At 67.4% G+C, this 14,903-nt stretch overlaps 1 protein-coding gene across 13 annotated transcripts in view; it reads left to right on the top strand.

Moving 5' to 3' along the window:
- BRF1 (BRF1 RNA polymerase III transcription initiation factor subunit) overlaps window positions 1-13,654 on the top strand; it is a 57,187-nt gene extending 43,533 nt beyond the window's left edge. For 6 of the 13 annotated variants that reach the window (XM_064571704.1, XM_064571707.1, XM_064571709.1 and 3 more), the window contains 8 exons: window positions 2,042-2,311; window positions 3,798-3,859; window positions 4,160-4,241; window positions 4,316-4,371; window positions 5,129-5,475; window positions 8,326-8,377; window positions 8,733-8,889; window positions 9,319-13,654. In XM_064571704.1, coding sequence (XP_064427774.1) covers window positions 2,042-2,311; window positions 3,798-3,859; window positions 4,160-4,241; window positions 4,316-4,371; window positions 5,129-5,475; window positions 8,326-8,377; window positions 8,733-8,889; window positions 9,319-9,356 — 1,064 coding nt within the window. In that variant the 3' untranslated portion in view covers window positions 9,357-13,654. The other 7 variants (XM_064571705.1, XM_064571708.1, XM_064571706.1 and 4 more) reach the window with 6 other exon arrangements.
- Window positions 13,655-14,903: the final 1,249 nt, after the last annotated feature.

Below are 14,903 nucleotides of genomic sequence, written 5' to 3'. Positions count from 1 at the left end.
CTGCTCCCTGGCCCGGCCCCTCCACTGGGCCCTCCTCTGCGGCTGGCACGGAGTTGGGTGCTGCTTCATGCCCCAGCTGGAAGCTCTGCTCCTCTAGCGGTTGGAGCCCGTTTCCATCCGCCCGTGACTCGGTGGTGGTGCTCGCTGCACTCCGCGGGGGCCTGGCTTTGCACCGGGATTTCCTTCATGCCATTTCCTGGGCAGCGTCTGCGTGCGCTGCCCCGGCCGCTAAGAAGCCGGCCAGCTGTCTGCCACCAGCAGGCCACCTGCCTCCTGCCCTGGGCCCAGCTTCTCACACCTGTTCTCCTGACAAGAACGTCAGGGACGCATCCCTCTTCCTAGCTCCCCACGGTCTGGTTATCCAGACCCTTTCTGTGTCATCGGGATGGCGGACGTTTCATCCCCTTTGTCTGGACTGAGCCCGAAACTAGGTGGGGCTGTCCAGCTGCCTTGGGTCACAGGAGGCCTGACTGAGAGGCCACGGCTCCCGTGACGTGCCGTGGGGGTGCAGGCAGTGGGCCACCCTCCTGCCAGCCTCCCTGCAGGGCCATTAGCTGACCGGCAGTACTGAAGGGGCCGGCAAGGGCATGCGATGATTCGGGAGAGGCCTGGGGGAGGGAGGGAGCCCTGCAGCTGCATGGGGGGAGGCTGGTGCTCACGTGGGGTGCAGCGGGGGCGTGGGAGGTCCCGAATGGAGGCCAAGGGGACAACACGGTCTGACTCAGGCTGAAGGGGAGAGTCGGCCGTGAGAGAGGCAGGGGTTTGGGAGCGATGCGGCCTGGGGGAGGCGGGACTCTGCGGTGCTCCTGGGACCCAGCTGACAGGACGGGAGTGCGGACGCGCAGGGCACACGGCTGCTGAGGCCGGGGCCTGGCCCTCAGGCAGGGGCGCCCAGACGTGAGGGCGGAGGTGCGGCAGATTTATCCGGAAGGATCGTCACCCTATGTGATTTTCTCGCTCACAGGGACTCGGACGGTTTTCTGCTCCCAGAGAAACATTCACAAAGACGTAACGTTCTCGTGTGATCCTCGGTGCTTACCGTGAATTTTTAGCGTTACACGTTAAAGACTAGAGTAGGGTGTTTTGACGTGTATTTAGATGTTCTGTTGGGTGGTTTTTTAACAAATTCCGTGCAGGCATAACTCACGTACGACAAACTGCGAATCTAAAACGCAGCCCTTGGTAAATCTCGACAAATATGCGCGTCGCAGAACCATCGCGGTGGCGGAGATGGTGGCCGAGATCATGAACGTGCACCCCCAGGACCCTCGGGCCTTCGCTGCCCCCGGAGTCCGTCGTGCTTTCTGGAGTTTCGTGTCTGTGGGATGGCGCGGCATGTCCGGATTCTCGTCTGGCTGCTGTGCTCTGGGTGACGGCTCCGGTTGGCGAGCACGGCTCCCCGTCGGTGGCGCCCTAAACGCACGCAGGTGGCCGGGCCAGCTGGGGCTGCAGCACGTCTGTGCACGAGGGTCCCTGTGGACGTTTGCTCGGTCTTGCCTGGGTGCGCGCGCCCAGCCTTCTCTGATGCAGCCGGGCTGTGCGCGCCCCCCCGGGGTGGGGGCTGCTTCCTGGCACCGTCCTGGCCTGGCAGGAGAGAGGTGGCGCCCTAGGCCTTCTGCCGGGGCTTGGTCGGGTCGTGTGGTTTCTTCGCACGCTGCAGACACACGGCGCTCACGGGAGGGCAGAGGTCTCGTTTGACGCCGTCCTGCTTGGCGGTTCAGGGGTTGCTGTCAGTGTCCTGTCGGGAAGTTTTGTCCAATCCGAAGCCACAGATGTTTTCTGTCATCATTCTCTGAACGGGAAATTTCTTTCTTAGCTGTTCTGTTCGTTTTGAGTGGATTTCTGTGCAGCGTGAGGCGTGTAGGCCGAGGGCTCTTAGTGGGCATGTGGGTGTGGGGCAGCCTCGGTGACGAGGTGCGTCTCCGTCGCTGAAGTTAGGGAAGTAAGTGTCTTTTGCGGCCGCACGGCCGTGTTTGTCTGCACAGAGGTGGGGATCTGGCTCCCTGCCTGGTTCACAGGCTGTGTGACGTTGTGTCCCTAGGCTCCGTCGAGGACTCCGCGTCCAGCTTATTTGGCGAGGACGACCCCGAGGACGAGGAGCTGGAGGCTGTGGCCAGCCACCTGAACAAGGATTTCTACCAAGAGCTGCTTGGCGGCAGCATTTCCAGCAGCTCCGAGGTGGCCGGAGGCCCTGAGGGGGCCAGGGGGCCCCCGGCCCTGGAGTCCCTGCTCGGCCCCCTGCCCACGGCGGCCAGCCTGGGCATCTCGGACTCCATCCGAGAGTGCATCTCCTCCCAGAGCCAGGACCCCAGTGAGTGCCTGGGAGCCCCGGGGACGGGTGGTGGATGGGGAGAGGGAGGGGGAGGGGGCTCCTCTGGCAGGTGCAGTGGGGCTGTGGCCGGCAGATGCCAGGTCCAGGTCACCCCCCCATCTGTGGGAGGTGGAGGTGCTGCTTTGGGGTGCAGCCTCTTGGAAGGGTGGGCAGGGGAGGGGCGCCGTGCAGGGCGGTGCGAGCATCGCTAGCCCCAGCGTATGTGGACACCCCGAATCCCAGCAGGGCTTGTTGCCGCCTCCAGAACCCTCGTCCCCTGGCCCGGCGGCTCAGGGCCTGGCCGGAGCCCTCTGCTGGCTTGGGCTGTGGCCGCAGGCTCCTTCCTGCCCGTGTGAAGCGTCCTGCACAGGGACGGGGACTGGCTTCCCCGCCCGTCCTGCGTCTGTCTGAGCCAAGGGCGAGCGCTGCCTGAGGGCACAGTCCCCACGCGTGGCCCGACATGACCTGCTGGGCTCCAGCACGGGCAGTGGGGGGTGCCTGAGCAGGAGGATGGCCTGGGGCGCTGGCGGCTCTGGGAGGAAGGCCCGTCTGGTTCTGCCACGTTTTACTGCCGAGAGCGGGTTCTGGCCGTCCACCAGGACTGACCCCCGAGGTGCCCCCAGGCTGCAGACAGGCCCTGCCTCATCCCTGGGCGCCCAGGGCTTGGCCCCCGTGTGCCGGGGCCCCCATGAGGGTGCGCCGCACAGACGTTTGTCACGTGCCTCTGAGCCAGGTGATGGGCAGGTGCGCAACCTGCCCTGACCGCAGTGGCGTCTCGGGCGGGAGGGGCCGCGACACGGGGCAGCCCAAGCCCGCCAGTTGAGCACAGGAAGGTGGGGCAGAGGGCCTGTGTAAAGGCCCCGAGGCAGGGGCAGACCGGTGCTGCAGGAGTCAGGGAGCGGGGTGAGGCAGAGCCCACGTGGAGGGTGCGAGCAGAGTGCGAGCGCCAGGGGAGCCTGCCCAGGGCCTGACCGCGGAGCTTCCCACGGGGCCCGCTGGGTGTGGGCGGTCCACCTGGTGATCGGGGGCACCCCGACCTCCGGGCCATGGAGGTTGTGCTGTTGGCCCGGGGTGGGTAGGAAGGGGGCGGCCAGCAGGCTTTGGCGATGTCCAGAGCACATCCCGAGCACATCGCTGAGGACGCGCTGAGGACGCGCTGAGGGTCCATCTCCTGGGCTGGTGGGTGGAGAGCCGGACAGCCTGCTCTCCCGCTCTGAAGGCGCCTCTGTCGTAGGGAGTCCCGAGGTCTGGTGGCTCTGCTTTAGTGTCCTTCTTGCACGCAGTCCTGGGGTGGAAGCCACACTGCACATGGAGCAGGGCCGGGCCTGCCAGTGACGAGGGGGCTTCCGTCAGCCATTGGCCAGAGCCGAGGTCCCAGACGAGGGGCCTCCTAGCCCGGAAGGGGTCCTGAGACCGCCCAGGGGACGTCTACGCTTGCTCACCAGAAGCTGACCCCAAATGACCCTGGCGCTGTGCTTCCCCGCAGCGGACGCGTGTGGGGACGGCGAGCTGGACCTCAGTGGCATCGACGACTTGGAGATTGACAGGGTGAGCGTCCGCATGCACTCTGTGTGCCGTTCGGGGCCCCAGGCGGCCATGCCTGCCCTGCCCGCACCGTCCCACAGGCCCTCCCGCGGCGGGGCATCCCCGTCGTGCCGCCACACGGCCCCTGGGACCCATGTCCGCGTGCCCGTTTGTGGACTCAGCCCCTGCTATCGGCCTTGGAAAGGGTGGGGGGGACAGGTGTCCCTGAGCGGCTCCCAGGAACGAGCCTGCAGCCCCGCGGGTCAGAGGCTTGTGTGCGTGGTCGGTGGCTGAGACCCGGGTGTGATGCTGTGCTCTGCCCAGTACATCCTGAACGAGGCGGAAGCCCGCGTCAAGGCCGAGCTGTGGATGCGGGAGAACGCCGAGTACCTGCGGGAGCAGAGGGGTAAGCACCCGCCCACCTGCCAAGGGTCCTGGGCTCCGGGGCCCCTGCTGATCTGCCATTTGGGGACTTTTCAGAGAAAGAAGCAAGAATCGCGAAGGAGAAGGAGCTTGGCATCTACAAGGAGCACAAGGTAGGGCTCGTTCAATGTGTGTGGAGACCAGCCCTGCCCCTCCCCAAGTCATGCGAGGGCCCCCAGGGCCAGCGGTTCCTCCACTGAGGGCCTGCCGCACCTCTGGGACCCCGTCGGGGACCCGGGAGAGCCTGCTTGTCACGTCCATCCTATGGGTGCTCACAGAGACGTGGCTAGCTGCTTCTGTGGGGCTGGACGGGGACTCTGGCCGCAAGGCCAAGCTGGGGAGTGGTTGAGCCTCTGAGCAAGAAAGGCAGGAACCAGGCATGCGCGGCCCGGGTCGCTGGTCTGCTCAAGAGCTTTTCCGGGGGAGGGCCTGCAGCTTGGGGTCAGGGCTTGGGGCCCCTAGCAGCGTGGTGGGCAGGCTGGCGGACAGGAGACACAGCTGGGCTCCTGGAGGTGGTGCAGCACCCAGGATCAGGTCCCTCCGTGCTGGGTGACCCGTCCCGAGCATGGCACCCTACTCGGCCCTGTTCGGGTGGCCACAGTGTCCAGCACAGCCAGGGGTCCATATGGGTTCGTGGGCAGCTCAGCGCTTGCTGCTGGGTGACCCCTCCTGAGGGGCTCGCTGAGCTGGCCGCACACCCTGAGACCTGCCCCCAGTTCCCCCGCTCATGGACGGGGGCTGGCTTTCCCCTTCTGAGAGGAGGCGGTCGGAGCCGTCCTCTGGAGGCCCGGGCCCTGCACACCTCGGCTCCTGGGGCCGGGGGTCCCCAGCAGACTCTGATTGCCCGGTCCCTCCCCCCACGGTGTCCAGCTGGCGGTGCCCCCCCATCCCACGAGGCACCTAGCAGGTCTGTGGGCACTGAGATCCCCAGGGGGCAGTAACTCTCCTGTTTCCGTCGAGCCCAAGAAGTCTTGTAAGCGACGGGAGCCGATTCAGGCCAGCACGGCCGGGGAGGCCATTGAAAAGATGTTGGAGCAGAAGAAAATCTCCAGCAAGATCAACTACAGCGTGCTTCGGGACCTCAACAGCAAGGGTGGGGGCAGCCTGCAGGGGGAGGACGTGCAGCCCGAGGAGCGGGCCAGTGCCCGGAAGCCGTCTCGGAGGAAGACGCCTGCCGGCAGGAACGGAACTGACCCCGTGAGCAGCGTGGGGAAAAGGTACTGCGCCAGGCGGGCCGGGCGTTGCGTCTGGGCAGGGGCGGGAGGCCTGGGGGCGCATCCCCACCTGGATGCTGGGTCTCACGCAGCATCTGCTGCCCTGGCCGGCTCCTGTTTGCGTGCAGGGCTGGGGGCTGAGGAGGGGGCCCCTACCCTGCAGGGTGTGTTCTGTCTCAGGGAGCAGGCGAGCCAGCCTGTTTTCCTGGGAGGGGCCCTTTGCGCACCCCTCCCCTGGCTGCACAGCTCTGCCGAGAAGGAAGGGTAGAGCGCAGACTGCCGAGGGGGGTGAGCAGGCCAGGGGAGAAGCCGTGGGCCGCGCCAGGTGCCTCTCCTGGCGGGGCAGCGCCCTGCACAGACGGGTCCAGGCAGCTCCGCACAGCTCCCTGCGCTGTGGCCTGCCGTCGGGCGGCTGCAGGCTGGCACCGTGTTCCCCAGGGTCCCAGCCGTGCCTGAGCTGATCCTCAAGGTCATGCACCCAGCGCAGAGCTGCCCCTGGATGGGCTGGGAGCTTAGGGGCTGCCTGGAGGTGCGGCCTGGCTGCATCCCACCCACCTCTTCTCAGATCTCCGTCGTTAGCAGCCTCTAACCATGATTGATCCGAGAAAGAAAAGTGTTCTGGTTTGCCTTTTTTTCTCGTAACTCAGAGTAAACGTTTTTCATGGTTTTGTGACATTTTTTTTTTTTTAACGTAAGTCATCTCTGCGCCCAACATGGGGCTTGAACTCACAACCCTTGAGATGAAGTGTCACAAGCTCTTGTAACTGAGCCAGCCGGGTGCCCCTTGTGACGCTTTTTCTATAAGTGGAGTCTTCCATTTCCTCGTTCCCCGAGCCCCCAAGTCCCCGAGCACCCAGCACAGCCTGTCGCTGTCTGGCATCCCTGTGTTCCCTTCTGACTGTGGTCCGGGGCCTGGGGAGATGCACCCCAGCCTGGCTTCCGCCTGCTCAGTGGACCCTCAGACCGTGAGAAGCAGCTAGGGGACCCTGAGCCCTCGGGAGCCTTCAGACCACAGGGTCTCCCTCTTCTCAGACTGCTCCTTGGAGGGGGCGCATCACCCTGTCCGTGGTGCGGGGGGCTGCTTTCCCGGGGCCCCGGCTCTGCCTCTGGTTGCCAGGGGACAGTGTGTGGGCAAGCCTGTCTCGTGGGTCAGCTGCGCCCCGTCCATCCTAGTGTGTCTGCCATCAGGCCGAGAGGGTGAGCGGGTGGGGCTGTGGGCCCAGGAGGGGAGCATGCTTTCCAGGTCACAGGCCCTCCTACGGGGCTGCTTGGAAGGGGTGGGGGGTGGGCGTGGGACCCAGACCCAGGCCCCCTCCCCGCCGCCCCCCCGCTGGCTGCCTCACTGACCACCGTGACCCCTCTGCAGCCAGGTGGGTGGACAGGGCCAGCTTCCCGCCTCCTGGGCTCAGGTGGCTCTGGACTCTGCGGGGCCTTGAGGGGTCGCTGCTGTGGCACGAGCCCACGGAAGCCTCCCACGAGAGCTTGCAGCTCCTGTGCGGAGGGCCTGTCCACCTGCTGGAAGCTGTTGGAGCATCCATTCCCAGTGTCCCCGGGGCCTCTTGGCGTCACAGTGGTGGACACCACTCAGTCATCTGAGTCCCCCCTGGATGCCTCCACCCCCACAGGCCCTGGGGCAGGGTCCCTGAGCCTGGACGCGTCTGTGGCCAGGGCGTGGGAGGACAACCTGCCTCCTCTCGGGGGCGGGGGGCGGGGGGTCCCACCCTGGACAGGTCAGCATCCCAGGAATGTGGGTACGATGCTCTCCTTTCTTGGTTCCTTGCAAGGGACGGTGCGGAAGGTGCCCTGGCTTCTGTGTTTGGAGGGTCTGGAGAGGGAGAGGAGAACCTCCCCATGGGCCTCTCCTCTTCTCCCCACGGGATGACCAGGGCCGAGGGTGGCCCAGGGGGAGGCGCCTCCCACTGCGGCCACTCCCTGCCATCCCCACACATTCTTCCTGAAGCAGACCACCCAGAACCTTGACTGAGAACAGCTGGGCAGACAGCCTGGAGAGCCCCAGGGCAGTACAATTTCAAATGACTTCTTAAAAATTTTATTTTGGAGAGGGGGGGCGAGAGAGCACGCAGAAGCGTGAGCAGGGGGAGGAGCAGAGGGGAAGGAGACGGACGGGAAAGAATCTCTAGCCGACTTCACAAGTCTGAGATCATGACCTGAGCCGAAACCAGGAGTCAGATACTCAACCCACTGAGCCACCCAGGAGCCCTTGATTTTAGGTTTTTATTCATCAAATGACAAACGTGCATCAGATCTGCCCAGGGCTATCTCCCATTGATCCACATAGCGTTTGAGCTAAAATTTGGGTTTGCTGCCAACGTTAAAAAGGAAGTTTTCATAGAAAAACCCTGACTTCCAGTTTCTGGCAGCCACCCCCCTCCCACCCCCGTTCCCAGCACTGCGCCGAGGCCTGGGGTGGGGGGGCGATGCTCACGCACATCACCGCTTGGCCTGTGGGGGTGGTGAGTAGGGCCGCTGCGCCGTCAGGAGGGGACGGGTGCGGTCACTCGCGCATCCTTGTGTGCTGGGCACGCGGACGTGCGTCAGGCACAGGCTAGGGGCTGTGTGCTCGTAGGATCCGCCCTAGCAGAGTGGGCACGGGGTGGGCACGGGGTGGGGTGAGCCACAGCACGGGGCGGAACTGCTCAGGGAGCCGGGACAGGTAGGGGCCTGAGGCCTGCGGGGTCCGCTGGGAAGAGCCGACATCAGAGTGAGCCGCGGGAGCGGAGTCGGAGAGGGAGTGCCCCCCGTCCCCCCCCAGGGCTGGGCACTCAGTGCACTCTGCAGGCGGAGTGGTGGCCGCGGCCTGGGCTGAGGCCACCACCCTGGGCTCTCTTTCAGGCTGAGGCCCATGGTGTCTGCACAGCCAGCCAAGAAGGCAGCCGTAGGAGAGGTACGTTGTGTGGCCACAGCCGGGGGCAGGGGCCCTGGCAGGGAGGGACCGTGGGCTATCCTGGCCCGCACATGGGGGTCCTGAGGCCTGCGGGCGGCAGGGGAGGGGCCCTGGGGGCGGGCAGCCCGGAGCAGGCCTGCCACATCTGCCTCAGGCTGTGCGGCGGAAACAGAGGCTTCCTGGGCGCTCCTGGGTGTGCACGGGCTGGACGGAGGGGCTGCTTGGGAGCTCGGGGGGCTCTGGAGGGTGGGAAGCGTCCAGGAGACGGCAGGGGCCAGTGGGGGCCCAGGCTGGTGCTGTGCCGCCCGTCCCCCAGGGCAGGCAGCTTCCCAGAGCCTGTCCCCTTTGGCTGCAGACCTCGCCCACCCTGGGAGCCGAGCCTGTCAGGCCCGCAGCGGTGGTGGAGAGCGGGCCGGTGTCCTACCACCCCGAGGAGGACCCTGACGAGGACGACCCCGACGAGGAGGACGGGGAGCCCTGTGTCAGCGCCCTGCAGATGATGGGCAGCAACGGTGAGGGGACCCTGCACGCTGGTTGGGGGGCGGCAGGCCGGGGTGGGGTGGGGTGGGGTGCTTCTGAGGAAAGGGCACGAATCCTTTGCCGCCACTCCCCTCACACCCCCACTCCCAGCACCGCGCCGAGGCCTTGGCGGGGGGCGTTTAGACCATCCCTAGACTCCGACCTCTCGGCTTCAAAGGAAATCCTCTTTCACCCCGGAAGGAGGTGGGGACTGAGACGCTTGCAGGCCGGCTGTGTCCGTTCCGCGGGGGGGCCGCCCCCCACTCACAGGGGTCCTCTGCCGGGAGGTGAAGGGCCCTGCAGAGGTGAAGACACCGCCATGGCGGGCCTCAGCGATGGTGGGGGGCCTGAGCACCTCCAGGAGGGGCCGCCCAGGTGGGCAGCGCCGCAGGGTGTCCACGGCTGTCCTCTGTGCCCCACAGATTACGGCTGTGACGGCGAGGAGGAGGAGGGGTACTGAGCCCGCCCTGCAGCCAGCGGCATCTGGCGGGGCTCAGACGGGGCCTCCGTGGGCCCGCCTGCCCTGCGGCCCTCGCCACAGCCGCTCGGGACCCCATCTGGAGCACCGTAAGGAGCGTTTGCCAGCGAGGGGACTGGACCCGTGTCTGCGCGTCCCGTGAGATGTGGGTCTTACAGCCCGGGCACCCTCACAGGTGGCACCGTCTTGTCCCGTGGGAGGACACTGAGGCACGAGGAGGCTCACTCGTGGAAGTGAGTGCCGGACTGGAGGGGCTGAAGCTCCCCACCGGCTGCCCCAGTGCGGCCTCGGCCCCCACCCAGCCCCTCCCGCGCTGCGTCTTCAGCCGGACCCGGACTGTCCCGCGCCTGGCCACAGCCCGGCCGCTGGTGGCCTGAGTCAGCCGCACTCTCAGCAGATGTGGGATGGTCGGCTCCACGCCCCCGGGTGCACAGCTGCTCTGGGGGGTGCCCTGCGCAGCCCGTGTGGCTGGCCTGGGTGTCGGGCTGGCCCTGCGCCGAGCCGGAGTCAGGCAGAGCGGGGTCTTGTTTGAGCTGGGGTCTGGCGCAGGGCCTGCAGAGGGGTGGCGGGCAGAGAGGGTCCTCGAGCCCGGCCGCGCTGCTCTGGAGGGTTCCCACTACCCTCCACCGCCCTGGGGGCCCAGGGACCACTCTCAGGGTCTCAGCGTGGGCATCGCTTCTCTGAACACGGCCAGGGAGGCAGGGCAGATGCTTGTGCCCCTCGAGGCCCAGCCTTGGCCACCCTACCCGTGGCAGAGCCAGGCCACGTCCAGGATGCGGCAGAGTGTGCAGGTAGGGAATTCTGAGGTCCTTGGCTCAGAATCAGAGGTCTGGACCCTGCAGCTCGCCAGGGCCCTAGAAGGCTGGACAGGACCATGAGTTCAGTGAAACAAAAGCCGCTACTTTGAACAGACACCCACTGAGGCTCTGGCCTGTGCTTTCCCGTCTGGCTCCGTGGCCTGCCCTGGAGGGGTGAGGCCATGGCAGGGCGCCCGGCCACTGGGGGTGGGAGAGGCGCATAGAGGCACCTGGCCCTGTTGTCACACGCACAATGGGGACGTGGCTTGGGCTTCATCAGCGCCCCCCTTGTGCCCAGCGCCGTAGGAAGTCCCCGAGTCTGTCCGTGGCGTGGGCTTCACGGCCGGGGCCCCCCGTGGGAAGGAGGGCTTGGCCGCAGCGGCTCTATACCAGCTCTCTGGCTCTGGGGTGTTCACTTTGCCGTTCGGGGGCAGGGTGCGGACCGCCTGGCTGGGATGGTGAGCTCCCGGGACCTCCAGGTGCAGGGCTAGCGGTGGCTCTGGAGGGGATGGAGTCGCCCTCTGGGACACAGGGCTGCCCGTGGGGCGCATGGCAGGCTTCAAGACAGGGCTTGGCGGGATGCCTCCCTGGGGAGCTGGGGCGAGAGCTGAGCTCGCAAAGCAGGGGAGGGAGGGGGTCCCTTGGGGGTTTGCAGAGGGGGAGGGGATTTGAGGGAAGACGCAAGCACTCAGGGTGGCCTGCAGGGCCGAGGCCCGGAGTTGAGGGGACATAATGGGGAGGAAGCCCAGGGAGGCCCGATGGGCAGGGAGGTCTGGGGGTGGATGGCCGGGAGCAGGTGTCTGGCTGAAGCAGGAAGGGTCAGGCCCCCAGATGGCTGGAGACGGGCCCGGGAGCAAGGGCTGGTGGGAAGGGCTGTCCCCTGAGAGGGTGTGGTGAGGAGGGTCACGTGGGTGGGAGGGGGTGCTGGGGATTCGTGCTTTGGTGGTGACCAAGGTGCTGGTGAGGGATGAGGCCCCAGGCCAGCAGCTGGCAGGGTCCTTCTGGCCTCGTGCCCTGTGTGCCGGCTGGAGGGGGACATGCAGGCCAGTCTGCACCTCTGTCCCACATCTGCATGGGGCTCTTCCAGCCGGGGGCACGGCGTGGGGGGCTGTCCCTGGTGGGTACAGGCTCCGGCTAGAGCTCCCCGGCATTCTGCAAAGCTCAGCCCCTTCAGGGCCTTGGTGGCACGGAGCGGACCCTGCAGCTGCTGGGACGGGCCCCCCCGGCACCCGCTTCACCATCCCCTGAGCTGTGTCCCTGCAGGGTCGGCGGAGGAATGGGCATCCTAGAAGCTTGGAGAGGCCTGGGTGCCCGACCAGGGAGAGAGGCAGGGCCCTCAGGAGCCCCCAGTCCAGTGTCCGAGGGCCCGGGGCCTGACTTGGGCTGGGGTCCAGCCCCGAGGAGGGGCATTGGTAGTGGGGGCAGGGACGCCTCACCCCCACTGCACGCTGTTCCCTGCTGGCGAGGCCCCTTGGCGGTGGGCTGCTTCTACCCCGGGCCCCACAGCCTCCCCTGCGGGCTGGACACGTGTGGACCGCTTGCCCTGCTTGAACCACAGCGTGGGTACTGAAGGGCACAGAAGCTGGCACGGAGGGGGCCTCCCTGGCCCGCGTCCTGACAGCCACCCCTTTCCGGGGGCCGGGGCTCGGCCAGCAACCGCAGGCTCGTCCTGAGAAGAGCACAGGGCTTTCCACCACCTCAGCGCAGTGCTGGGAGGGGCAGGGAGGAGGCAGCCTGCCCCCCGTGTGCGAGCCCCTCCCCAGAGCCCTGGAAACCTGTCCGTGCTGACCGTCTAAGGAGCCCGTGTCCACCCGTAAGCACGCACACGTGCCCGTCCCTGGGCCTCCAGAGCTGGAGCCCCAGGCCTGCTGGGCCACTGCCCCTCCCAACACCAGCGAGGCCGGGGTCCCTGTGTGGGGTCCCCAGGCAGCAAGCAGACATGGCCCCGTTCACGCTGCCCCCCCCCCACCACAGTCCAGCTCTGCTTGGCCAGCAGGTCCCCTCCCCAGAGTCGTGTAGGAAGGGCTTGAGTGATGGACAGGCAGCGCCAGCCCGGGCAGAGGGCAGTGCACGAGGACACGCCTGTCCCCACGCGGGCATGCGTGTTCACACGTGCGCTCCCCCTCGTGCCTGTGCATGCCCTCCCTGCACGCACACGTACGCGCGTTCATGTGGGCGCGTTCCCACAGCTCCGTCCACGGCCACCGGACCGCCCTTCCAGGTGCCAGGCCCGGGGAGGCAGGCGGGCCCCAGAGGTGGCTGTGGTCACGTGCCGTGACGGCGCGTCTCCTGGCAGGGCACCCATGGCAGGGCCTGCCCTGGGCCTGCTCCCCGGACAGGAGGGGGATGCCCAAGACCAGGGGTCGTGTCTGCGTGTGGCACCTGCTGGTCACCCGCCCCGCGTGTGCTGTGGGACCTCCCAGCCGTAGGGTTGGGACTACAGGTTACCGTCTGAGAGGGCTTGGGCGGGGGGGGCCGGCTAGAGCCTCCAGGGCCATCCCTGGCGTCCCCAGCAGGCCGCAGGAGCGCGGAGGGCAGGGACAGGTGGGCGGGAGGGAGGTTGGAAGAGCTGTCCCCAGTGGATGGCATCTGCCCAGTCGCTCCACAAGGCCTCCGTCCCACACCTGCCCGGCCAGCTCCCCTCTGCGGTGGCCATGGTCACACAGGCCCACTCGTCCCCTGGCCTTGTGTGCGCTGGGCCCGCACAACGTGCCCCGCGGCTGCCGCTCCCCGCCAGGTGCCCTCCTCTAGCCCCACAGAGGCTTCTGGCCTGGCCGGGCCCCGGAGCGCTCGTCTGCCCACTGCTCCCAGAACCTCCTGAGGGCAGCGTGGGCCTTTGGGAAGAGGGGCAGGCGTTGGCAGCCCCCAGGAATGGAGATCCACTGAGGCAGGGTCTGTGCTCTGCCGCGGAGCCCAATGGGAGCCCTGCGGTGCCCGCTGCGGGGGTAGCACCTCGCCCCTGTGCCCTCCCAGGACCAGGTCTGGGTGGTAGCAACACGTCTGTGCGCCTGCTCCCTCCAGCATCCCGGTGTCCCCTGCTCCTCCGTCCACGCGTGGCGGCTGCGGCACGGACTGAGCTGCTCCGTGGCGCCTTCGCGGCTGAGCCCTGCGCGGCTCCAGGGGCTGCGTGGGGTGCGGGGCTCCTGACGCGGGTGCAGGTCGGGGCCAGCTGCCCGCTCCCATGTCGGAGCAGCTGGGCCCTGGGAAGAGTGTAGGGCGCCCGGCGCCACGCCCGGCACCACCCCCAAGGCTGCAGATGGCCCAGCGGGGCTCTCAGGGACTCGAACTGCAGGCCATACGTGTAACCGCCAGGTGGACGGGGTGCCTAGCAGTCTGTCCTCGCCCCTCCCTGCCCCCTGGTGGCCACTTGGGCACCCTCGGGCGCCCAGGCCAGGGCCCGCCTGGCTTCCCGCAAGGCCTCCCACCCCCTGGGAACCCTGTATTCCCCAAATAATAAAGACTAGGAGCCTCGAAGTGGCAGGACGTCGGCCTGGGTGTGCAGTCTTTGTCCACGGTGCGTCAAGGCCCCGGCCACGGCGTTGGAGGGTCCACCTGGCTGGGCCCCCACCACACACGGGCATCGTAGGCTCACCATCCCCCCATACGCTGGCCCTGTCCCTTCCTGGGCCTGAGGACCCCTTTGCCCAGCAAGGCAGCAAAGATTGGCGCGGAGGGAAGGTGGCCCGAGGCCCCGGCCCTGGAGGTGCAGCAGGAGCCTGGGAATCTGCTGGGCCTCTTGGACCCTCCTCGCCGCCCTGGCCTCCTGACTGCCCCTCCACGCGCGACCATGTTCAGCGGACCATCTGAGCTCTCAGCCTGCAACCCGCTGGACACGACGCCCCAGCTGCTGCAACCCTGAAGAGCCCCCGGTTGTGGCCCCTTCCCCCCGCAGGGCTGGTCTCCGTTACTCAGCCCCCATCCTACAGCCGCACTCCTGGGCAGCCTGGCTCGGCGGGGACTTGCCCTGCTGGGGGCAGGACACTTGGCTTGTGCCCTGTCCTGTCCTGTGAGCGGACTGATGGCCCTTCTTGTGCCCCCCAGCTCCAGCTCCAGCTGCCCGCCCGCACCCAGGCCCCGCGCTGCCCCTCGGCAGGACGCTCAGCCGCTCTGCACGTGTCCCCGGGTCCCTGGGGGATGCCAGAGGGGCCGGTTGGCTCCTGTGAGGAGGGCTCTTGTTTCAGGTTTCCAGGCTTCGCGTGTGGCGGGCAGGTTCCCTGCCTACGTGCTGAGAGGATTGGCTGCTCCCTGGGGAGGCCTGGGCCCCAGCCGGGCTGGCAAAGGTTAGGGGCTAAGGGACCGGCTCCGAAGCTGCAGGCCCTTCAAAGGCGACGTGGGCGGTGGCAGCGTGGAGACTCTTTATGGCCTTCCTGTCGGCAGAGGAACCTGGCTCAGGAAGCCATTGTCCCCCATACAATGGGCCTGGCTGGGCCCTGGGAGGGCAGGGGCCCCAGATTGGTGGAACCTGACCTTGACCCCGATCCACCGCGGATAGTCCCCAGCACCCTGGCATGGCCGCTGCGGCTGGCCCTGGCCAGGAAAGTGGACGGCTGCTCCCGTCTGAGGACTAGGGCATCAGCTCATGGGTGGGCAGCAAGGGACCTTCCATCATAGAGAACAAACTGCTGACGCCATGGAGACTCAGCCAGTGCCCAGCCGTGCCTGCTCTGTCGGACAGCGGGGGGGCTGCCCTTCCCGTGGTGGGGAGGGGCCTTGGCACCAGCCAGCCTGAGTC

Source organism: Mirounga angustirostris, unplaced genomic scaffold (genome assembly GCF_029215605.1).
Source record: "Mirounga angustirostris isolate CCGP_5_RB_7025 unplaced genomic scaffold, mMirAng1.0.hap1 SCAF_9, whole genome shotgun sequence".
In the NCBI taxonomy this organism is placed as follows: domain Eukaryota; kingdom Metazoa; phylum Chordata; class Mammalia; order Carnivora; family Phocidae; genus Mirounga; species Mirounga angustirostris.
Note: the sequence above shows the minus strand (reverse complement) of the source record. Positions and strands in the feature narration are given on the sequence as shown.